Source organism: Astatotilapia calliptera, chromosome 10 (assembly GCF_964374335.1).
Source record: "Astatotilapia calliptera chromosome 10, fAstCal68.1, whole genome shotgun sequence".
In the NCBI taxonomy this organism is placed as follows: Eukaryota; Metazoa; Chordata; class Actinopteri; order Cichliformes; family Cichlidae; genus Astatotilapia; species Astatotilapia calliptera.
The window spans coordinates 33,864,473-33,890,303 of NC_137431.1; the positions used below are offsets into that span (position 1 = coordinate 33,864,473).

A 25,831-nucleotide genomic window follows, 5' to 3' on the forward strand; every position below is an offset into this window, starting at 1 on the left:
GTGTGTGTGTGTGCGTCTGTGTGTGTGTGTGTGTGCGCGCGTCTGTGTGTGTGTGCGCGTCTGTGTGTGTGTGTGTGTGCGCGCGTCTGTGTGTGTGTGTGCGTCTGTGTGTGTGTGTGTGTGTGTGCGTCTGTGTGTGTGCGTCTGTGTGTGTGTATATCTGTGTCTGTGTGTGTGTGTGTGTGTGTGTGCGCGCACAGCTGCCTCTGTGGGGACCAATGTGAGTTTTAGGTCTTTAGAGTGAGGGCGTTTTCAAACTTTTAAAGGGCTGTTTCAGAGTTAAGTCTAGGTTTTGGACATAAGTTCTGAAACAGTCTGCCAATGGCGGTCCCCGTGAAGACAGGTGTGCAAAAGTGTGTGTGCACTTTATATCGACAGGCTTTTGGGGTTGACCACCCGGCCGATAAAGAGCAGCGCCCCTGAGGTTTCATCCCGGATCAGGTAGAGGAAGGGGCGGTCCACTCGGTATGTCAGGTGGCTTGGCGTTGTGTCGCTCGGGTACTGATTCCCCTCCGGCGCCGTCTCCATCGTGACCTTGTGATTGACAGAAATAAGTTTGGCAGCCTGAGTGGAGATTTTCTCCAGCTCCGGGTTGTCTAGCCATTCAGAGAGACCTGCCGAGAGGGAGAGGAGGACGACCATGTTAATCAATCAGCAGAAAAAGCCTACACTACTACAGCTTCATGAGTGGTTTTTTTCCCTGAATGGACAGTTCGGCATTGATATATAAATACTAGTATGCTCCTATATTAGAACCCTCGAGTAAAAAACGTGGTGGATGAAACTGACCAAGGTCGCCGAGCAGCGGCAGCAGGTCTGTGGAGTAGCTGAGCTTCAGGACGGGCAGAGTAATGGACACTTTGGCAGGAAGTAGCGTCATGGAGAGGTCCTGGACAAACTCAGAGGTCAGACTCTCCTCCACAAGGGTCATGTTGGAGGTCACATCCTCGGGCAAGAAGATGAACATGCTGACATCGTCCTGCATCTGGATCTGAGCGATCTGAACGAGGAGAAAAACATGAAGAAATGTGCTGCAGTTACGCTACTGTAGCCATCGTTCGGAGACAGCTGCCGTGAATTCTTGTTTGATTTTATTTTTAAACTTAATAAGAAATGTCTGTCAAAGACCTGATAAAACTATTTTAGTCATTTAGCTCTATCCACTTCTATTCATTAAGTATAAGCTCATTAGTGCCCCCTACTGCATCTACGGCTGAACTGCAGAACTATTTTTGTACAATGGGATGAATGAAAGGAAGTAGAATGGCTCTGTTAGATCTGCTCTGCCATCATCGGGAGCTCAGCAGCGTTTTCCTCTCTGCCTTTGTTTTTAGTAATAAATATCAACCCTGTATCATTTTTTCCTTCGTAAAAAATGGGATTCTTTTGCATTATCAGTAAAGTCCATTTAAATTTGTATAAATGTCCTTGGGCAAGACACTTCACCCGTTGCCTACTGGTGGTGGTCAGAGGGCCCGGTGGCGCCAGTGTCCGGCAGCCTCGCCTCTGTCAGTGCGCCCCAGGGTGGCTGTGGCTACAATGTAGCTGCCATCACCTGTGTGTGTGAATGTGTGTGTGAATGGGTGGATGACTGGCTATGTAAAGCGCTATATAAATACAGGCCATTTACCATTTAAATGAAACTGGATAATAACCTGCTTCCGTTTAAAGCTATTCATCACGCTCACCGTGCAGCCTAAGTCCGAGTCAACCCCCATCTTCACTGGGTAGTTATCCTGTTGCATCATGGGAACGCGCACAGGTGCTGCGCCATCCACCTGAAAGTTTTCCAGCCCTCCACTCTGAGCGAACCGAGTCGTCCACTTCCCTGTTAGGACAGGAAACTAACCCATTATTCATCATGGCTGAAACTTACTTTGAGGATCAGTCACTTGTCAGAACCTGTTCATGGTTTCAGTGGCATGGATACACAACCATACACTTTGAATTTGTTTCATCTTTTCCAAGATTCGCTAAACAGATAAAGGTCACTTTGTAGCAGCGATCGGTCTATAGTCAGCTCTCTGAGTTAGTCTCATTCCTAAAAACTTTAGTCAGGTGCCCCAAAGTTCAGGTGCGTTGAACATGTGAGCCGATCACTTCACCTACACATAAACCCATACACGAGCATTTTGGAAAAAACTCTTACAGTTATCTGATAAGTAATATTGATCACTGAATCACCGTATGGATTTTATTTATATGATAATTCTAACTAATTCGTAGATATCTGTGTCTGCAGAGCTGAAGACGTACCTTTAAAGTAGGCGGCGCTCACAATGCTCATGCCGGCGGCACGAGGGAGGGGCTTGGTCAGAAAGCGCTGTACCTTCCCGCCCGTCTGCTGAGACACCCAATCGTTGATTTCTTTCACATCTTTGGATCCTCCCAGCAGCGCCTTGGGGCGAACTCCATACTGCTGCTCCACAAGACCAAAGAACTCCTGCTTCAAACGAAGTCCTGACAACATGAGAGAACATTAGGATCTCACAGTAAAGACTCAAACACAGAGACAGCGAGCAACCACCAGTTCCACCTGGCTCCTTTACTCCAGCTCACCTCTGTAAACAAGTTCATGAAGAGTTTATTGTCTCAGTCACAAATTTCAGTCCAAACATTTCAAACATTAAATTACGGTGTAAGATAAGGTGAAGGTGCTTAGCTCACTTGGCTGCATCTGATGAAACTGCAATGTCTTCTTAACAACTAAACACCAAAATCCTTTTTAGGCTTCTGATGGTTTTATTGCTCACGTTGACTTTTTCTCCTCACATTTCTACCAGAAGGTTGAAACACAACTGAGCCAAACACTTTTTTTTTCTATGGTCATCGGGTCCGGCTCACGCACCAGACGCTGCCCCTCAGCGGGCTTCCAGAAGAAAGCCAACCAGAAATGTTGGGTTTAATGGATAAGGTCCCTAAAGAGGCAGTACAGGACTACAACTGCACCTTTCATTGGCCTTTTTGAAGTTTCTGTGTAACACATCAAATAAATAAGACCTTTTGTTTTTATAAATCATGCTAAGCTCCTTCGGTGGAGTAGGAATGAAAACTTGACGCAGGACATAGAAAAGAAATGAGCTGAATTTGTGTTCTGTTGTTTTGGTTTAGCTGCAAAGTCACAGCTGATGTTTAGACTCCATCTCAACCCCAACGTGAACTCACGTCTCGCCAGGTACAGGCGTGCAGCGGTACTCAGGCCTTTCCCCGCCGTCCTGACTGAGGCCAGCATGTCCTTCAGGGTGTTGTGGAGCTGAGGGTCCTGCAGGGTGTGGTACCTCAGGGCCCTGTACAGCTGCCTCTGAGCATGCTCAGATCCTCCTAGAGGGACAGGAGGGCTTGTGTTAAGGTCACAAACCTCTGACACAACTGTTTTATTCACTAGAGAAGCAGACGTGGGCATCACTTTTACTGTAAGAATGTCTCTGTTTTTAAATTAATATTCTCCACTAAGGCCCTTGTGTCCACCTCCTCCACACGGTGGCGCTTTTGTACAATCTTAGCTTAGTTGAAAGTGAACAGAGGAAAACTAATTGTGGAAGTACGAAAACAGACAGAAGTAGAAAAAACAAAACTGGTCCCGTGACACTGACGGTGTTTTTGGGAGCAGCAAACAGAATGACCTTGAGCCAGTCTGGCCTCTGAGCTCGTACCAACACTAAAGCCGAAGCTCAGGTTTGGACTAAGTTTGTGTGTTTGTGTCTTCACCCATGGACAGCTGAGTCAGCGCCTCGGACACGCTGAGCGGGGACAGGAAGACGTTGGTGGAAGCGTCGCGGCTCGCCAGGATGCGGAAAAGGTTGTAACCGAAGTCGGAGGTGGCAGCACCCATCTTTGTAGTCGGAGTCGTGAAGAGCTCCATGTGTTCCTCCTCTCCGGCTGCCTCCTCGCCGCCGGTGTCAGACTGCAACGGACCAATGATGGAAAGATTTCATGATTAACTGAACTTTTAAAACTTCGTGCCACCGATAACTCTCAGACAGACAGGGCTCCTCTGAAGCAAACATCATGTGGATGGCAGCAAATGTTGCTCATAAACCATAAACCATCTTTTTGAACTGAGGGTGGTCTCAGCCTGTGCAGCCACCTCTGGAAAAACCCAGAAACCATTCTAATGTTTGTCAAACCACGTCTTCATTGATCTACCCTGAAGCGTCAAAGCTCGTCCTTGAGGGCATGGTGAGGTGGTATTTTTACACACAGTCACATCACTAAATTACCTCATCAGCTCTGAGATTTTCCACCAATGTTTCATCTTCGTGTTGTTGATGTCGCAGCTTTTTAAGCCATGTTGCTGCCATCAAATTCAAACATGTTTTAAAATTCAAAGTCCGAGCCACAGACTGATTAAAGATGGATGTAGCTTCCAGTAAAGGTATCTGAAATCTGCGCTCTTTCTAAAGGCCACCAGGGGGCGACTGTCTGCAGAGGGACTGCGCTGCAGAGACGTCTGACACTTTATGGGCGCGTTCGCTCATTTTAAGTCTGTCTCGTGGTTTAGATTAGTTAGCCAATCAGTGTGCGGCTTTACAGTGAGAATAGGAGAGAGCGAAGACGCTCACCTCGAGGCTTCATAAATCAAACCAGTGGGTGGGGTGACGTTGGATACATCCATCTTTTTTACTGTCTGTGGCTCCAGCGTTTTGGCTCTGGGGATGTAAATTACATAACTGAGGAAGCAGAAGAATAGAAAATATGTGCAGATGGCAGATGTTGATACCTGAGCGTCACAGAAGCTCAGCACGACTCCAAACAGCAGCAGGAAAGTCGTTCCCTTCATCCTGAAATCCAAACAAAAGGAAACAAGTTTTCACACATTTCCTCAAACAGTGAAGGAAATGAACCATATTTCATCACACAGCTGTTGTTCCTCAGGCAGGGATACCCTCTGCGCCAAACCAAACGCCCCTAATTTCTCCATAAGTGCAAAGAAAGGCTGAGCCAAACCAAGTCCAGAGGACGAGTACAGAAAACAAGTTCAGCCGCCACAGAGGCTACAGAGACGAAATTATCCAAAACAAAGACACAATTCAAAGACAAAGATTAGAGTCAGAGCCAGAAAACCTCCGAGCTGTGGAAACTCTGTGAAGTTTATAGCAGGTTATGTAACAAACTCTGAGCTGCTCATCGGGACACAAATCATGATCTCAGGTCTGAGCTCAGCGTTCATGAAAGAGTAAGTCTGACACACACAACCCCGTTCAGCTGTCTTAGTGAGGACCTTCAGTGACATAATGCTTTCTCTAGCCCCTGACCCTAAACCTGACCATAACCTAATTGTAACCCTGACACTAAAACCACATTTTGAGCCTCAAAAAGGCTTCAAACTTGTGAGGACCGGTGTGTGCGTGTCCTCACAAGTGACTGCTGGTTCTCACAAGTATAGTAGGATGCAGATTTTGGTCCTCACAAAGATAGCTAGACAGGAACACACACACACACGGCCTGCTTTGTTCCACACACATCTGGACCTGGTGCTCGAGCTTTTACATAAACAGAGGTCTGTCATTTGAACCTAAAACCACACACACACACACACACACCCACAAACCACAGGCCTGATGGAAAACCCAGATGCTTTCTTCTTCTTTAACCTCCTGATCGTCGCAGTGTGTCTCATCTTTTCTTTCCTACAGCTTCATAAACTCAGAGATAACATGTCGTCAGTTAGATCGTTTAAACGTTTATGAGAGAAATAAAAAAATCTTTCAGATCATCTCAAACTGGTTTCTTGGAGATGTGAGACAGGGAGTGACAGGAAGCTCGAGCCCGTGAGTCCGAGGTCAGGGTTAATGAAAACTGCAGCAGAGATCTCCAAAAGTTGATTCTTCATCTGGACGTAGCGCTTTGTGGGAGATCTTATACACAGGACATTTGCATGATGACTGAAACCAGCCCACTGAAGGAGGTCAGGTCAGAGTTTGTTACATAACCTGTGAGGTCAGGGCTGGTTTCAGTCATCATGCAAATGTCCTGTGTATAAGATCTCCCACAAAGCGCTACGTCCAGATGAAGAATCAACTTTTGGAGATTTACTTTCCTGGATGATTGAGATGCATCAAAATGCAGCAGCACTGAGGGCTGGGTGAGCTGTACCTAATGATTTGTCCCTTTAGTGCGTGGATAAGAATACCTGCGCACGCGCCCCGAGATACACAACAGTGTTTCTGCAGAACGACACACGTCAGTGTAAACGAGTGCAGAGAGGTGACGTCGTTGACGTCTCATCCTGGACTACTGTGTGTGTGTGTGTGTGTGTGTGTGTGTGTGTGTGTGTGTGTGTGTGTGTGTGTGTGTGTGTGTGTGTGTGTGCTCGCGCGCTAATCCCCCCGCCCCTGCAGACCAGCTGACTCAGCGCGCTCCCGTTCCTGCACTGACTTGTCTCCGGTCCTCACTGGAAAGTTTCTTCATTGGCTGTTTGTGAACTCTTTGATATCACATCAGGGATTTTTAAAGTCCAGGTCACTAACCTGAATATATTCCACAGTGAAATGTTTTTCTTGGCACGAAATTCTTTACAACCCCAAATATCTTCAAACCTGCAAACTTATTAAAAATCATCCGTTTTATCCGAACAATGAGAATTTAGAAAAATTAAAAATGTCCTTACAGACCGAAGCTGATGATCGTTTACTTGGTTTTAGTGACTCTGACCTGCTGCTCTTATATAACCTGCTGAGTGGAAAAGCCCAGACTGGCTGCTGAACAGGAGGAAAAACGCAGCGTGTCTGAGAAACAGCAAGTTTTTCACAAAGTCTGAATCAAAGCGTTTTGAATTCTGCAGAAAACCTCCCTGTGCTTCATGTCTGAGCTGCGCTGCTACGAATACGTCCAAGTTTTACACTTTTTATACCAGCTGGCGCAAATAAAACAATGCAAAAAAAAAAAGTTCAAATGTGTGCGTAAAAAGCGCAGAAATGCATCTAGTGCAGCGAGAGTCACTCACCTCTCTGCTCCACGTCGATCAGCGTCCCTGCCAGCTCAGAAAGTGAGTCTTCCACCCCGCTGACGCCTCTTGTCTCGGCACCCTCAGCAGCGCGCATCCAGCTGCTGCCAGCAGAGGCAGCGGGAGCGCGCACAGATCCAGAAAAAAACGAAGCTTAAAAAATTCTGGTATTTAATAAAAAGTGTAAGCACCTTAAAATAACTGAAGTTTTGAGAGAACACAAAGAAACAACAGCTCAGGAGTGTTTCAGAGAAATCAGCTGACACGAAGCAAAGACTGTAGATGAAAGATGTATGTGATCATGTGACACCACCCGATGGTTTCTGGCCTCCACACGTCTCTGTGCACGTTCTTGTGCCTGTTTGTGGTCCAAGTGCTGTTCAAACACAAAGTTTGCATCTACATAAAAAAAACCTGGAGGTGTTCATGCTCCGCCCCTTTTACCCAGAGTGCATTTGAATCAAAAGAATGAAAACTGTCAGTTATATTATCTGAACACTGCTGTCGTCCAGGATGTGACATATCTCCACCACTGTTTTTAAGTTAAGATAAGATAACCTTTATTAATCCCACACGTGGGAACTTTATTTGGAGATGTGAGGTCCTGCTAGCAGATAAAAATCTGTCATCTGTTCCTGATCAAACCCTCAAACTTTGGTTAAAGCACCTTCTTGACCTGTGACTGATCTGGCTGTCTTTATTCTACTACATGTCCCACTGTTGTTTTATTTTGGTTTATTAAATTCATTGTTTCTGCACAGTGCTGCTGAGCGCCTGAAGGTCATGGGCAGCCAGTGATTTTCAGCCTCATCCTGTGCGTAAAGAGATTTCTCCAGATTGTTCAAATCTTTCGATGATATAATATACTCTGATCAGATGTTCAGTTTTCACTGTTAACGTTGATGAGCACTACTCTGTAGCTGTATTTGTAGATGTTTAGATGCAGTTTTTTGTAGATTAATGGACTGTCTACTGACCTACTGAAAATGAACCTGATTGGCTGCCCATCCATCCATTTCTTTACTTGTTACTTTTGTTTCTTTTCCAGCATCTTTCATTTATTTATTTATTTTTTGCCACCATCCCAACTTTTAGTGTCGATAATATTTTTCATGCAATGTCTCTCTTTCAACATCTGATATCAAATCATTGCGGCCTGTTTGTTATACAGAGTCTTGACTTTGCACTTCTGTGACCTGACAATGCAGCGAGTCAATGACAGCAATAAGAAAACCCTGTTAGTGTGGCTAATGTGGCTGCTAGCACCACAACATATAACATACTGATGCTATGTGACAAATCGTAGGTATGTTACATGTCCAAAGGCATGAGAGCCAATGGATCCATACATGTAAAAGTGTTTTACATTCTGATCCCGAATCCCTTTGCAAAACACTGATACAGTTAAAGTTATGGTTATGGTTAGGGCTGGATTGGAGGACTGGAAACTCTGCTCAAGCGCGTGTTAGAGCCGTGAGCGGCATTCTGTTGGATTCAAAAGAGGATCCGGAGCGTCTCATAAGGATGCAGAAGGGTACCTCTGTGACAAATCATCGGTATGTTACGCATTGAGAATGAGAATGCTCTCGCTAGCATTGATAGGGAAACTAATGATCTATAAAAACTGTACAGTGTGTGACTAACTGCCTCCGCTAAACTGTGAGCCTGCTACATTACTTCTCCTTTGTTCTGTCACTCACACTGGATGTTGATTAAGTTAAATTTCTGAAAAAATCTGTTTCTGTGTTTTGAGACAACAGAACGACTGACGGATTACTTTAAAGTAACCTGTAAACTACAGGAAACATCATTAAGATGCACAAGAGACGTAAGCCAGATTTTGAAACTATGCCAACATTCATTCTTTCAGGTCTGTTCAAAGCTGCATACACAGAAAGTGGCTGTTAAAGTACGAAGTACATTAAACCTTTGAAACCTGCAGCATACAGGCATTGTACAAAAAATCATCTGCAGGTTATTTCATGATAAAATGTGAATTATACATTCTGAGTGTGTGTGGGTAATTTTTACTGTGTAACAGGTGTGTTAGCTTTTTTGTTTATTCCACTTCATCTCTTAAAATAAAATCAACACACTAAAAATGAAACTTCTGTAAGAAAACAACATTCATGATGCACAATTTTGTGGAAAACGTTTTTTTTTTTGTATCAAACAACTTTTATGAATTTTTGTGTAAAGCTCTGAAATGTACCAGCAGTCACTGAACACTTCATCAGAAACCTAAAATGTTTTAAAATGTCATTGTTAAAAGTTTTTGCATGAACTTTTTGGAACAACCGATTCCTGCATCTGTATTTTTTGTTAATCTACAATAACTTGTGAACACCAGGCGCTTCCTCTGCTGTAATTCTAAATGCACTTTCATATCAGATGCAGTATGCACCGCACTCACCGCTACCTAGAAAAGTTCAACTTTGAACTTTGACCATGCACGTGTACTCACGCTGCCGCGCTGGCGCTTTCCTTGGCACAGCAGGAAACCGTTATTGTGCAGTGCAAACAATAGAACTGAATGTGTTTCCGAGCACAGCACTGCATGTGCTGCTTCCAGCGTGAAAGGGCCTTAAATCTGCTTTAAAGGGGAAATGACTGACACTTTTGAAAATAAGCTAATTTTGCTTTACAGAGAAGGAGTTAGGATAAAACAAATAAGACATCAAGTATAATTAGTGAACTTTAGAAGTGCTTTTACATGTATATTGATTTCCAGTCCCTTACTGTAAGCAAATCTAAATTGTTTGTTTTCCCAAAATAAAATCTTTTCTTTAACTTTACACAGTTCAAAACTCAGGGAAGTCTATAGTACCATTCCCATTACCAGAGATGGGTTTGTATGACTGCTTGTTGTGGGACTCATCATTCAGCATGGGGTTGTCGGGGGCAGGGTTTGTGACGATGCCCATGAAGAGGGGGGTCAAGGAGGCGTCATCGACGAGAGCAAAAAGAAAAGGGGAGTTTACAGAGAACATGGAGACTGAGCGCATGGAGGTTACAACGGTGGTGGCCGAGGCCTCGACACCTTCTTCACTGAGTTCTATTGTGCTGGCGTGCCGAATGCCGGTCACCGTGAGGGGCTGGTCCGATATCCCAGAGAGGTCAGGACCAGAGAACAGAGAGCCAAGGCCTGATAGATACAATGAGAGAGAGAGAAAAATGTCAAACGCTTGCAGACTAACAAGTTTTGGTCAGTCCCTGCAGGTAACAACAACTTGTGGAACCACACAATTTCATAAGTTTGGCTCTTTTTTTTCATTCTCAGGACCAAAATGAATGCTGAACTGGAGTAATAGTCAGTTGGCGGTTGGCGGTAAAATCAAGGTCTTTAAGTCTGACGTTATTAGCCATGTCTGTGCCCAAATTCCGCTGCAGGTCCCAAAATCAAACGAACACTGCTGGATCACTGAGAGTTGAAAAACTGTCTAAATTCTTTCATCTGTAATAAAATGATCACTGTGGCTGCTCCACCAGGTGTAAAAATTAAGTTTAACACGGTGGTCAGCACTGTTGCCAGCAAGAAGATCCTGAGTTCAATTCCACCATCAGGCTGGGGTGGAGTTTGCATGTTTTCCCTGTGTTTGCGTGGGTTCTCCCCGGGTACTCCGGCTTCCTCCCACAGTCTAAAGACATGCACTTTGTGGGGATAGGTTAATTGAAGTATCTAAATTACCCATAGGTGTGAATGTGAGTGCGTCCCTGTGTGTTAGCCTTGCGACAGACTGGCGACCTGTCCAGGGTGTACCCCCGCCTCTTGCCCCACGACCCTGAAAAGGATAAGCGAATGCGAATGGGATGGGGGATCCAGGCATCCATGAGAACCGAATTTATTAAATTTAACGAAGATAGAAGTTAGCAGGAAGTTAGCTTGCTAGCTCCTATCTAAATATAATATAGCATGTTCTAACTGAGAGATTTCTGGAAAAATTCAAACGTACAGCTCTGCTATCACTTCCAACATAAAAGAAGACCGAAAACTAAACAGCAGTGACGTTTGTAGGGTTACTGAAGTTGGGCTAGCTGGTATATAATGATGTGCTACGTGATCGCTAGCTACACCCGACCAACCAATCACAGCAGATGGCCCCGCCCCTCCCTGAGCCTGGTTCTGCCGGAGGTTTCTTCCTGTTAAAAGGGAGTTTTTCCTTCCCACTGTCGCCAAAGTGCTTGCTCATAGGGGGGTCATATGATTGTTGGGTTTTTCTCTGTATCTATGAAGCGCCTTGAGGCAACTTTTGTTGTGACTTGGCGCTATATGAATAAAATTGAATTTAATTGAATTTAATTGAATTTAATTGAATTACACAGCTATGTTAGCATAACATAAACACAGTGAAGGTGGAGGATGAACGCTAACTTTTTTTTCCACTCGGTAAAAGTTCACATGAGGGTTCCTGATGGTCAGGAACAAATGTAATTGCATGGCAGGATGCTGTAAACGGACCAAACTTCAGTCAGGAGAACAACTGAGATAATCCATCCACAATACCAGGTTAGTCATTCATATACTGCTGCATGGGCTGGGCTGTAGTTACATCGTAAGGTTTTTAAAATGATTAACGGTAATAAAAACCGAGAGAAGCCGACTGTGATTACTGACTGTTTTTAGGGGCTTTTTGAGATTAAATAGAACAAGATATAAAGCATTAAAACATGTTAAAAACACAAAAGCCTTATTAAACGCAGGGTAGTTTGGACCCGGAAGCAGGATTCATCAAGTCATCACTTAAAGACCAGATTATAATTTACTGGGAGGAGGGAGAGACAGAGGTAATAACCTTGCCAATAGTAAACCTTGGACAGCACAACAACTCCCTCTAACATAATGATAAATGAAAACTATTGACTGGTTATAACATTTGAAAAAGTATTAGCTTTGTCTATTCAGTGTAACTGACAAGCAAAGAATGAAACATTTCACATCCCAAAATGGAACACCCCCAATCTCCTATAAAACTTTGCTGTGGCCATCTTATTTTCTCAGCCATCCAGCAGTGACTGCAAGTGTAAAGAAAACCAAGAATAGAAAAAGTAAAAGACCAACCAATAATTTTAAGTCTGCCATATAGATTATAACAACCATAATCAGAGAAGAAATACTTTATACTTGTTAATGAGCAATAGTAAATATTAAAAAGATAAAAACTAAAAGGTTTTTCAGAATGCGCTCCTTATTGGTTTCCATTTCAGAAATTGATATGTTTTTGTAGTGCTGTCACTGTTAATCTCATTAAAATGATCATCCCGTTAACGAGCTTACCACGCTAACGCGTTGACGCTGTCCAGCCCCATGCACGGGGTGATCCGCGGTAACTCGTTAACGGAGATTTGCCGCGTTAATGCAGTTATGGCGTTAAGGTCATTTTAACGAGATTATTGCTAACAGCACTAGTTTTTTTGTTTTATCTGCACAAAAAAATTACAACCTTTTACATTTTTAAGGGCAATAATTTCTCATAATTATAATTAATTATGAGATCCCTGCAAGCAGCCAATCCCCAAGCTCGGGTCCTCTACCAGAGGCCTGGGAGCTTGAAGGTCCTGCGCAGTATCTTAGCTGTTCCCAGGACTGCGCTCTTCTGGACAGAGATCTCCGGTGTTGTTCTGCTGGAGCCACTTGCCTAGTTTGGGAGTCACCGCACCTAGTGCTCCGATTACCACGGGGACCACCGTTACCTTCACCCTCCACATCCTCTCGAGCTCTTCTCTGAGCCCTTGGTATTTCTCCAGCTTCTCGTGTTCCTTCTTTCTGATGTCGCTGTCATTGGGAACCGCTACATCGATCACTACGGCCGTCTTCTTCTGTTTGTCTACCACCACTATGTCCGGTTGGTTAATATATATATATATATATATATATATATATATATATATATATGTCAAAAATGACATCACTTGGGGCAGGTAATGGTGGACATGCGATAGTTTGAGCTGACGTCTGTTCCAACGTAGGAAGTGTTACAAACAGCTGATCGGATCGGCAAAGCGTGTTTCTGAATATTATGTTTTTGTTGCTGCAAGTGCTTTTTATGCAATTTTTGCAAAGCTATATGTGGAAGGAAACTGTGACCTAGGACAAGCTGATGGCATAAGATGTAAGTACGACTCCTCCGGTTTCATATGCAAAAAAAATTATTGCGCTAGCTTACGAGGTTGCAGTTCTATCGGGATTTAAAAATAGTTGCGCAAAACAGAGCGTGCCCGCTCCGACCAGCTTTAAAGGGTTAAAGATTTTTTTGTAAGTATTCACTGTGTTAAAGATTGATGAAAACTATTAAAACTCTCTTTGAATTCCAGCATACATTCTTTGTGTTTATTCTGCATTTACTTCATTGAATTGCGTAAATGTCTGCTACAATCTTAAATTATAAAGTTGAAAAAATGTAATTGGAGCCAGGCTATTGATCAAGTAATTGCAATTAATAACAGAAAATTGTAAGATTAATTAGTTATTTTTTTCATCATCATCATCATCATCATCATCAACTTTATTTATAAAGCACTTTAAAACAACCACAGCTGACACAAAGTGCTGTACATTGGAACTGTAAAATAAAATTACATGAGATATAAATAAAAAACAAATAAAAGAAGAGTGAAATCATTAATTAAATAACTACTGCATTAAAAAAGAAACTAAGTCTCACTGAGGTTAAAAGCCAAGGAATAAAAGTGGGTTTTAAGACGTGATTTAAAAGTGGACAGTGAAGGGGGCCTCTCTAACATGCATGGGCAAATTATTCCATAATTTTGGAGCCACAATAGAGAAAGCCCCGCCCCCTCTGAGCTTCCTCCTGGATCTCGGTACCTCCAGGAGCAGCTGGTCAGCTGACCTGAGAGACCGACAGGGTATGTGGGGATGAAGAAGCTCAGAGAGGTAAGGCGGGGCAAGACTGTGTAGGCAATTAAAAACAAACATAAGAATTTTAAAATTAACTCTAAAAGACACAGGCAGCCAGTGCAGAGAGGCCAGCACGGGGGTTATATGCTCTCTTTTTCGAGTTCCTGTTAGGAGTCGTGCAGCTGCATTTTGAACCAGCTGCAGACGTGAGAGCAACGACTGACTGACCCCCACATAAAGTGAGTTACAGTCGTCCAGGCGGGAAGAAATAAAAGCATGGATCACTGTTTCAAGGTGCTGCCTCGAAAGAATTTAGTCTTGCCAGTCGCCTATATATATACACACTCAAGTACAGTCAAGTATATATATATATATATATATATATATATATATATATATATATATATATATATATATATATATATACACTCAAGTACAGTCAAGTATATATATATATACTTGACTGTACTTGAGTGTATATATATATATACACTCAAGTACAGTCAACGGTCAAAGCCAAATAACATAAGGCAAATTTGAAATCTAAACTAAGGCATAAAAAATGTATCTTTACCCTGTCTTGCTCGAAGGCTTTTAAGTACATGTGTTTCTGTGTGTTAAAGTGTGCAAGTGAATAATTGAGTTCATGTAAGCCTTTAAAAGACAATATGGTGGATGCAATGAAGAGAAGTGAGCATATCAGCATTCTGAAGTTTGTGCAGTATCTTTAAAATAAAACCCATCCTGACTCTGAGTGGTGCTGACAAACTAGTTTATGTTAGGGTGCCAGTACAATCTGTGGGTATCTCAACTTCCATAACGTTGACCTCAAAGCTACACGGTTTCATAAAGAGTCAATAAATTCTGAACTTTACTGTTGGACAACTGCAATCTGTTGTTCCATTTTGTTTAAACACAACTTTAAGTGGCACTCAACCAACTCAGATGCCAACAGACTTAATAAACTGATCCGTAAGGCCAGCAATGTTGTGGGGATGGAGCTGGACTCCCTCAAGGTGGTGTCGGAGAGGCGGATGCTGTCCAAGATAAAGACAATGTTGGATAACACCTCCCACCCACTCCATGACATGCTGGTCAGTCACAGGAGCTCGTTCAGTGAGAGACTGAGATTACCGAAAAGCACCACTGAACGACACAGGAAATCATTCCTGCCTGTGGCTCCCTGTACAACGCATCCCCTTAACACACTGGTTACTGCTACAGCTACACATGTTTCTTTTCCAGCTATTTATTAATGAGTGACTTACGTATGTATGTATGTATATATATGTATATATTGTACTATTCTTAGTTAGCGTATTGTCTGTCTTGTCTTAATGTTGGTTTATGTTGATTTATAATGGAGCACTGTAACAAAAAATAATTTCCCCCAGGGATCAATAAAGTATTCTGATTCTGATTCTGATTTATTGTGGTTGCAAATACTGAATTTCAACTGTCTGATTAGTCAAAGGTCACCTAAACGTTTCTCTGTAGAGCACCCACAGTACGATTGTAGGGAGCCATCTAGGGTTGAAAGGTTGCATCCACCCCCTTTAACACCCATTTGGAAACACTTTTGACAGAAAAACTTATTTTGAAATATAAAATCTTCCAGTGTGTGATGAACTGAAGGTAAATGTCAGAAGACCGTAAAATCTGGAGGAGCTTGAGAGACTTGCCATAGAAGAATGGGCTGGGATTGCTCAGGAGAAGCATATGAGACGTGTTGAAAACTACAACAAGTGACTGCGGGCTGTCAGTATCAGGAGACCTAAAAACTTTAGCCCTACTATGTTTTTTGTTTGTTTGTTTGTTTAATAATTTTGTTTCGGTGTTCATCCAAAATTCATAACAGGACTAACAATTTTGTCCTTAACTGTAAGTCCAAAGACCAAGGAAATCCTCGAAATTCAAGATGTCTTCAGTGACTCGTTCAGTTTCTTACCCATGTTGGTCAGAGCCGCCTGGAGCTCCTTTTGGTACTCCAGCTTCAATTTAGGCAAGTTCACCTGCATCAGTTTCTCCTGAGGTAGAGATCTGTAGAGGTCGGAGATGTTTAGTTTGGAAAGCACTGACAACAGGTTTCCTCTGGGAAGGATGATTAAGAAGCTGGTGTTTCCCTTGAAGGGAAAACTGGCAACCTGGACAAGAGAAGATGATATTTTGTCTGTGTCTTTTCCCCAACTTCATCTCAACATATAAACTAAAAGTTGAAGGGAACAGGCTGGAAGATGAGCCTTGCAACTTTGGATGGGAAACTGAGAAATCATTTGTAACTTTTGTTGTTGCCTTTGGCATGAGACCATGGATTAACCTCCTGAGAACCAGCCTATTCATTTATGTCCTCTGTAATGTACTTTTGTTTTTGGTCTACATCTTTTGATTTCTTTGACCGATCCTAATACGTCCTTTTTAAACAAAGAGTCTCTGTGGCTTTTAAACCACAAAACACGCTGCGCCAAAACTTGGTCCACCCCAAGGATTGGGTCCCCGACACAAACAGAGTAACATAGTGTACGCTGTTAAGTGCAGGAGGATTGCCAGGATTTATACATCGGGGAAACCAAACAACCTCTGGCTACAACACAGAAGAGCCACCTCGTCAGGCCAGGACTCTGCAGACTATTTACACCTACAGGCCAGTGGACACTCTTTCAATGATGAGGATGTAACATCCTGGACAGGGAGGAACGCTGGTTTGAGGGCGGAGTCAAGGAGGCCATTTACGTGAAAAGGGAAAGACCATCTCTGAATGGAGGAGGGGCCTAAGGGTACATCTGTCACCATCTTACAGTTCTGTGATTGCAGCCATTCCCCAACTCTCTGTGAATGGGACTCATGGCCACTGATCAGTGAGCATGACAAGTTGTATATTAATGATCAAGCAACTGACCTCGTTATGCAAATATACTGTTTATAGGGTTGGGCAAAGCTGCAGTCAGCTGAGACTGAAGAAGTCACCTGGATGAGTGACGAAACGTTTCTCCCACTGAAAACGTTACGTCCAGATGAACAGAATCAACTTTTGGGACTAATAAGTCCTGGTGTATTAAATAGATGACATCCTGGGCTTTACATTGATATCTCGTGTGTTTAACTCCAAAGAGGAAGGAAATCACAAAAAAAGTTTAATAGGAAGATTCATTTTCCTTTGGTTCTCAGGATTAAGGCATGGCATAGGTGAGCTTCCACAGCTGCTATAAGACAAACAAATTTAAGATTTTTATAGAATTAAAAAAAATAACTAATCTTGAGATCTTATCACAAACAACAAATATGCTTTTCAAGTCACATGGTCAGTGTTGCCAACTTAGCGACTTTGTCGCTATATTTAGCGAGCTTTCAGACCCCTTAGCGACTTTTTTTTCTAAAAAAAAGTCGCTAAAAAAAGACGTGAAAGCGCTTTTACTCTCAACAAGCAGCGGGTGCTGTAACGCAGTCAGTTCTTCTTTTACTCTTTTACTCTTATGCTGTTTAGTGTAAAAGTGTAAAACTACTTATACACACACACACACAATAACTCCACCAGAGCGCCTATTTCGGGTCACTTTTGCCGGTCCAAGCCCGGGTAAAGGAGCAGGGTTGGAATTGTGACATTGAAAAAACAATAATTGCTAAAATAAATTTAATTTGTAGTTCTAAATAAACTCTAAATGCATTTAGGACGTTTTTTACTCACTTTATGTCTCTTCCACGATGTCATTTCTCTCTCCAACAACGTAGGTTACAATTAGATTAGCATGACCAATTATGCAAATTAGGCGATGACGTCATTTAGCGACTTCTAGCGACTTTTAGGACAACCAATAGCGATTTTCCTTACTGAGGAGTTGGCAACACTGCACATGGTTTCTGTCTATGTTAAATGTTGTGCTACCCCAGACGTTGGTGTTACCTGTGCTTCCAGTTTGGAATCATACATCAGGCGTAAAGGGTACTGGACAGATTTCATCATGTCCACTGACACAGAGTTCTGGCTGTCCAAGTAAAACTCTCCCTTTGATGTTGCTTGTGGGTCAAACTGTGTTTGCCACTGACCTGATGAAAAGTGGAAAAAAGTCAGAATCATTAGCAACTTAAATTCAGTTTATTTCTCAGTTGTTGAAGCGGCTGTAGATAATCACATTGTATCACGGCTTGTCTTTACAGTGCTCATTAATAGCATGAGATGCTTCCCTGGTTTGTACAATGTGCTGTCTGGTTATATGACAGTGGTACTGTTTCTTGAGAATGATGTCCTCCTTGGCCAGGACAGATTTTTTTTTTTGCAGTTTTCACAATTCTGAGAGCTTTTTTCTCCCTTTAGAAAACTTTGATTTATTTGTCCTGTTAATGAGCAAGGATTTAGCTTTGTTCCATCTTTTCTCTGACTGTAAAACACAATAATGAAGAGTTTTGTTTTGTGGAGTGGGTCACCTTTGAAGTATACAGCATTCATGAGCATAAGCACCACATCATGTGGAATACTTTCTAGGAAGTTGGGGATGTGTCCATTGGTAACATTCTCAACCCATTGGTTGACCTCGTCCATAGAGATTAAAGGAACAGGCTGTGATTTGTACCTGGAAAATTCATATCAACATGGCACATACAAGACAAGAGTAATGAACAGACATTTAAGAGCGGTATCTATTCTCATTTTTACCTATTTTTTTACCTGCATCAAATATAAAATTATATATTTTAACATGACGTTTTGTATTATGCAGTGAACATTTCTGACCATGCTCTCAGGCCCTCTTTAGCTTTCTTCTTAATATCTTAATTGATTTTGAGCATTGTTGCACCACCTAGCAAACTGGAAGACTGTAAAACCATAAACAAACAGGAACGTATGAAACAAATTCGATTTATCCCTTTATTCCACCAAAAAAGTGTTTTTTTTAACTTGGCTGCTTCTCTGGAACTTTGTGCAATACTTTCCCAAATGTAAATTATACCTGTGCAGAGACTCTTCAACAAAGGACGCCTTCACTTTAAATCCTGAGAGAGAAAGGACAGGAAAAATACAAATAGAAGTCCAGATTTATACCAATCTTACGATAAATCACCACAAGTACAATATTCATCATCTCATACCTGGCTTCAGGTACATGCGTGCCGCTACCTCCAATGATGTGTGGCTAAAATGAGGTACAAGGCTTCCCAGTGCATGATGGTAGCATGCCAGACCGTGGGCATGAAGGGTCTTTAGTAGCAGCTTCTCTGTCTCAGTGCGAGCACCTTCGAGAAAAATCAGATCACATAATAAAACCAAAGAAACATTTCATACCAGCTCCTGAACTTCATCACAACATGTCTGCTTCTGTCTTGTGTAGAAAAGTACTAAATGTAGGCTGCTGGTGTTGATGATGTTTGTTCCTTTTGCATGTGCACTGCCACAGAAAAAAGAAAACTCACATTAGACAAACAGCTTCTTTGTAGTTGAATGAAACCACATTTAAAACCAGATCAGAATTACTGGCAGACTTTCTGTTGTTTTGGGTTCAGGAGTTGTGCTTCTCCTATTTTCATATTAATTCTGTCTCTCTTGTTCACTTTAAGTTCAAACCAAACTTTCAGCCAGCTGGCACTGGATACAACGAAGTCAAATATCAAACTTCATTAGAAGGTGGAAATGACCATTTTTAACATTGTTGACAGTAAAGCCCAGACCCTTCCATCAAATTCAGTGCCTCGTCTTCATATTTTCAGGAAGTGATCAAGAATTTCACAGGTTTCGTCTTGTGACGGTGCTCGCAAATCATATTTCACAACGTTTGTCAGATAAAGAGATGAACCTCTAACCCACAACTGACCTAAGGTGAGTTGACCAAGGGCAAAAGCAAGACTGAGCGGTGAGAGGATGACATTGGGCTGCTGTGGACTAACAGGAAGATTTTCCAGGAGCTGCAAACCCAGTTGCTCGGTGGCCTTTCCTATTGCCCTGTGTGCCTCAGGGCTGAACGCTCCTCCACAGCTGTCACCCTCTGACGCCTCGTCTTCTTCTGTTTTACTGACACTTGTAGGTGCTGGACTGGGCTCTTCCTGAAGACATGAGAACAGACTGGGTTATTTTCTAGTGTACAGTTACAGGGAGAGTATTTCCCCTTAGTTATTTAGACTGAGGTTCTTCTTACAGTGAGTCCCAGATGGCAGAGACAAAGCAAGAGAAGAAGAGGATACAGCTTCATCTTTGAACAGTCAACCTGAAAATGTAAGGAAGAAGAACATATTTCATTTTAATGAGAATTATTATTCATCAACAGCAAAATGAAAATGGAAAGAGCCATCAAAGTCCGACACTGGAGACGTCCCAGACACGTGTACAGAGTTACTCTTTTTAAGATCTCTTTTGATTGAGTTTTGAACTGATTAAAAGAATTCAGGCACCCAGTTTCCCTGAGAGAAAGTCCCACTGGGTGCAATTCAGTGATTTTTATTTATTTACTTTATAAAATGTTACTTTCTTATTTAAAAAAAAATGTTATTTTTCTCATTGCTAATTTAAGTCTTTTAACCAGAAAGAACACAGCTACAGAAATGCTGAGAAAATATTATCCAGCAGTAGTTTTTTCCATTTGCACCAATAAGAACGCAGCTACAGTGATGTCACTCGCTGGTTTTGCCATCCCAATCTTGTTTTGTGTTTTGATGTGATGAGCAAGACAACAACAACAATGTTTTAGGAATAAAAATCATGTTACCATGTTAACACAGTATATGAGTTACACCTCAGAGTACACCCGAGTACACCTGAGGCTCAGGGCTGGGCTGGGACAAAAAATCAGCCCGGGCATTTTGACTGGAGACCGGCCCACCAGGTATTATAGGAAAAGCCATAAAGCCTTTGAATGAAAACAAACGTCGTTGTGACAGTGATGTACAGTCTTGTTGGTATATATGTATCAATCTGATAAACTTAAACCTGCACCATCCTCCCTGTTCTGGTATTCTAAACAGTGCTTAGCTGAAACCCAAAGAGCTGGTCGAGTTAACCTCCTGAACTATCTACAACACATGGTGGAAACCTGAAATTAAGACAGAGAAGACTAGAGGTGAGACATGACCATTACTGAATATTAAAAATAATAAATGACAGATTTAGTGATATTTTCATAAACTATTTATTTACCACATCAATTAACAGCACGGCAGGGCAAAATATTTTTCTAACATGGCTTTTAAAAGTGAAAGGAGACAGAAAGACAGGTGAGAAAGAATAAAACTTAACTGACTTTTTGATGGCATCTTACACAAAGTACTGGTACAGAATCTAGAAAATGTGGGAAAATGCTGGCATCATGTACAGTACTTTCTTCTGAAGAAATTATGTTGGGACCCTGAAAAAAACTTGCACTTTGGCGACAGTGGGAAGGAAAAACTCCCTTTTAACAGGAAGAAACCTCCAGCAGAAGGGTAAGATCAGAATATCTCTTAGCTGGTGATATTAGCATTTAGATCAAAGTACAGCCTCACACAGCTGCTAGCACACCAGCTGTGCAGGCTTTCATCTCTGTACTATAACTGTGAGCTGACGGTGATGTTTAAGGTGATTTGAGCTGATTGTTGGAATTTGGTGCTCTGTAAATAAAACTGAATTGAATTGCATTCATGTTCTGCTGTCAATATGTTGATATTTCTTTTGAATTATGAATTATTCATTGGTGCCTGGCTTCATTTGCATCTGTTCCAGGTTTTCCAGATGACAAACGTTCGGCTTCTTCCAGCTCTCAGACCTCTCTCCAGTTCTTTAGTCTGCATTTCATTGGAACTTCAGCAGAGTGAGAAGAGGGAACCGTGAGACAGAGAGCTCAGTTTGTATTCGCAATGTGTGTGTGTTATGAACACCACTGAACTATAACTTTATTAGTATTGTCATACATGAACAACAGGTGACCCCAGTTTCAGGAAAACACTGGAGATCACATCATAAATTAACAATAAAGCAACAACAACATATAAGCGTGTGGGACAGCAGGAGGCTGAAAAACTCCTAAGTTGACTTCTATAACTAGCCTTGTGAGGGCGCTACTGGCAACATGTTTTAATAGGTTACAGAGATACCTGAAGGTGCTTTTGTCATACGACACACGGCAGCTGCAGTCCTGACCCACTGAAACTAATCAAGTGAATCATTAGAAGTTGACGTAATCACACTTTTCTGAAACATTTAATAGAATGTAAGCAGAGGTGGAAAGCATTCTCAGACGGGCGATTATAATGTTCACAGGGAGGTGTGGGTCACACATCAGTGTGGTGCACACATGTGGTCTCAATTACCCCGTCTGAGATTCCTGAAACACTTCCCAGACGGAGGGAAAAGGACAGAAAGTTTGTGAGCAAAGCTTGAAGAAGTCCTCGTTGTGTGTGATGTCCTTGTTGTTCTGGACTAAAGTTTCTGAGGCTACGTCCACACTAATGCGTTTTCCTTTGAGGTTGCAGGTTGAATCGTCTTGTGTTTCACGCATGCGCAGGACTGGAACGTAAGTGTTTGAATGTGGATGTGCAACTCTGTGAAAACGACTGAAAATGCTAGTGTGGACGTGGAGTTTTCAAATCTATCCGAGCTAGTGTGGACGTAGCCTTAAAGCTGCAGGATGCTGAGGAGAAACACTGACATGACTCCATCAGCTCAGTTCACAACATTTTAAATGCAGTAATGTAAATGAGTACATTTGTACTTTAATGAAATGCTGATAATTACTCTGCAGTCCAGACTCACCAGCCAACACCTCTGAGTGTCCATCAGAGGGCGACAAACACTCAGTGATATCCGCCAGAGGCAGCAGAGGAACTTCAGCTCACATGTGGTGTAACAGCAAAGCGCACACGATCACTTTAAATGCAGCTGCAGACGGTCTAATTGTAATCTGATTACATATCATGTTGAAATTCAGATTGGTGTCAAACAACATTTTAAATGTTTACATTCTGAGCCTCAATATTTTTCTACTGAAAATCAGCTAAATCAGTCTCAGTGGGTGGACCCAGAACCAGATCCCGCTGAAGGAATCCGAGGCTCTGTAACAGGGCAGTTCCCAGATGGATCAAGGATTCACACTGGATCCGGTTTAGCGTGACTCATTTTCCAGATTACCCCGGATAAACCCCCGTATCATAGCTGCTGATTTTGTCCACAGTCTAAAATTAAACTGAAATATCTCAAATCTATCTGTCCAACACACAGACAGCTCTATAGTTCAATGTTTATTTTAACATGTTTGCTTTTACTTAAGTCTTGAAAAAAATTCTGCTTCTTTCTTCCATCAGTGTGAAACGGTCACTATCATTGGCCTGGTGTGTCCGTATCAGTGAAGACTGAGATTAGATTAAAGATGAAATCAGATTTATCTTCTAAATCTTACTAATTGTTTCCATAATGGCAGAAATAACAGAGTGCGATAAAAAAAAGAAGACGACCTTTTTGCAGTTCATCATTTCTCCCCTCCTAGTATCACGAGCATATTCATATTCCTCAATCCAGTGGATTAAAATGGACGTTCTGGCCTTTACTTATCTGTTGCCATGGTGAGTCATGCTCTTCTGATGATGGCTAATTGTCAAACTAACTCTGACCGAACTAAAAACACTGACTTGGCGATCTCGGATATAATAAACTTGAGTTTGTGAACCTGCTTCCTGGAGCAGAGCCCTGATTATTCTGTCAGTTTGCTTCATTTTGAAATGATTGTCTGTCCTTTTGTGTGTATTTAACTCTCAATTGTCATTTTTTCCAAATGTAAAATTAAAAGAATTTAATGTTTCACCTCTCATCCGAGAAGCTTCTTCAGTTCTAAGGTCAAATGGTGGAGAGTCCCAGATATAAACCTAGTGGGAGTATCTTCAAGCAACTTATAGAAGTCCAGACGCTTTTCTTTGTAAGCTCCTTTGACTACGATGACCTGGATGACTGAGAACCTTCACAGACTCTCTCAGAAACAGTTCATAACTTCCCTTCAACTCATTCATGTTAACTAAAAGGTAAACCTGTTTCTCCATCACCTGTTCAGCTCTGATGATCCAGTAAGGACATCTCCTGGTTTCATCTTCATGTTTCCCTCTCACCACATATACAAACCAACATCATGACCAGCAGCTTTACAGCTGTGGCGCCAGCAAACATCAGCTGATACTAGAAACTAATATTAAATAAATTCTAACAACAGCTGATCAAGTTTAAAGGCGCTTCTGCTGTTTAACGCGACCTCCGCTAGTTTCCTCTTTCTGGCGCAAAGCGGGAGATAAACAAGCAAGAGAGACGGGACTTGCAGCAGAAACACCGATCAGCTGATCATTGATCAGTTTCATGATTGAAGTAGCAGCAGGAGAGGGAGGGGGGAGAATGAGAGAAGAAGAGGCAGCTGTGCAGCAAAGAGGAAGAAAAAATCCAGCTTTTTGTCTTTTTTTTATTGCAGCTGAAGTACGGGACAAATCGCATTTATTTTCAGCTCAATACGAAACGCGTAATATTAACTCTGAATACCAGAGGATTCAGTTTTTTACGGGACAGTTGGCAACTCTACTAACTGACCTTATGAATAAAATAAAGTTCACTATCAGTAACATCATAGCACCACCCAGCTGTATAGAAACTCCGTCATGCTAGCTAGTAGCAGTGCGAGTTATTGTAACTGACGGTAAAAAGTCAGCATAACAAAAATAAACTCCATGTAAACTTAGTTTATATCTGACCCAGATAGACTGCAGGTCATAACTTCTTACCTGAAGTTCAGTTCACCTGACGCTCGCACCAGCAGCCGCCTCGGGTCTCTCCACCTCCCCTTTCCCCCATCCACCTGCTGGCCTCCACCACTTGCTAATTTTACTGAATCTGTGAAAGCTCCACCGTAGCCACTACCAAACAATTGAGTTATTTTTACACGTCTGTCAGCATCTGTCCAATCCGCCACCTTTCACTGTTTACACGGTTACGAAAAAAAGACAACAACAAAACATCGCCCATTTAAAACGAAAAATTACCATCGGGCATACCGGACGAATGCCCGGTATGCCCAATGGCCAGTCCAGCTATGCCTGAGGCTCAGGGAAACAGGTTCAGAAATATTCTGTACTGGACCTAAACACTGAACAAGTAGAGTTTACGTCCTGTTCTGAATGCTAAACCAAGAACATCCCTGTGGTGACAGTTGTGTCTCATCCTCTAGGAACCAAAGATAACAGTTTAAGATGAAACATAAGACCAACATCTGCACACTCCTCCGTATGAAAGCTTTCAGGGTTATTGATATGTAAATATTCCCTCGCTAGGTTCAGACTCAGTTGACGTTTCAGATATGGCTGCTGTGTTTACCAGGAGACTAAAGGTTACTGTTTCAGAACCTCTTTTGGCTGCAGTACGCAGCATACACATGACAGGGAATGAACAGAACCGCATAAATACACCATCACTACATAAAAGGATCAGGCTCACCATTATATACATACTGCTCTGCAGAGTGCACTTCAACATGTAAGAACTTACGTACGGATATTGTAGTTAAAAGTCGCTGACTGCAAATTTTTCTCTAGAGATCAAATGCACAAAGGTTTCGGTAGATGAAGACATCCTTGAACTCACCTGGTTTTTGTCCGATGTGGAGACAGATGATGGGGGTCAAAAGGGTTTAAAAGGTGAGATAAAATAAAAGTAAAGAAAGACAAACCAACCTTCTCCAGGCTGGACAGCGTAGCGCCTGGACCCGACTACTACCACCCCTCTGCTGGCTAGTTAATGATCAACTCGGTGCCTGCTGCCGCCACGCAATGTAAAAAACATCCTACAGTCTGACAGACAAGCTGCTTTTCAAACTGTAGGATGTTTCTCTGCACAAGCTGCCAGACTGAAAACACTGCTGGGAAGTTATTTAGCTTCAATGAACAGGAAGTAATACTACGATGTTGTACTTTCTCTTAATGTTAACTTTATAGTCCAAAATACTTTCTGCATGAAGTGAGTCCCCTTCACCAACACAGGTTTTACTTTAGTCACAGCTCACACAGAACAACAGTTATGGTAAAAAGCATGATATCATTTAACACTGACA

The 25,831-nt window shown here is 42.2% G+C and overlaps 1 protein-coding gene across 1 annotated transcript; it reads right to left on the reverse strand.

The window, feature by feature from the left end:
* Positions 1-15: 15 nt before the first annotated feature.
* Positions 16-25,529, reverse strand: serpinf1 (serpin peptidase inhibitor, clade F (alpha-2 antiplasmin, pigment epithelium derived factor), member 1). Its single transcript, XM_080306939.1, has 18 exons — positions 25,366-25,529; positions 19,925-19,993; positions 19,604-19,832; positions 18,885-19,028; positions 18,746-18,788; positions 18,222-18,367; positions 17,701-17,843; positions 15,751-15,946; positions 9,752-10,091; positions 6,947-7,050; positions 6,134-6,167; positions 4,721-4,781; positions 3,709-3,904; positions 3,166-3,321; positions 2,257-2,460; positions 1,689-1,828; positions 790-1,000; positions 16-614 (listed from the first exon to the last, which is right to left on the reverse strand). The coding sequence occupies exons 2-18, from the start codon at positions 19,976-19,978 to the stop codon at positions 367-369; spliced, it is 2,649 nt and encodes an 882-aa protein (XP_080163065.1). The 5' UTR covers positions 19,979-19,993; positions 25,366-25,529; the 3' UTR covers positions 16-366.
* Positions 25,530-25,831: the final 302 nt, after the last annotated feature.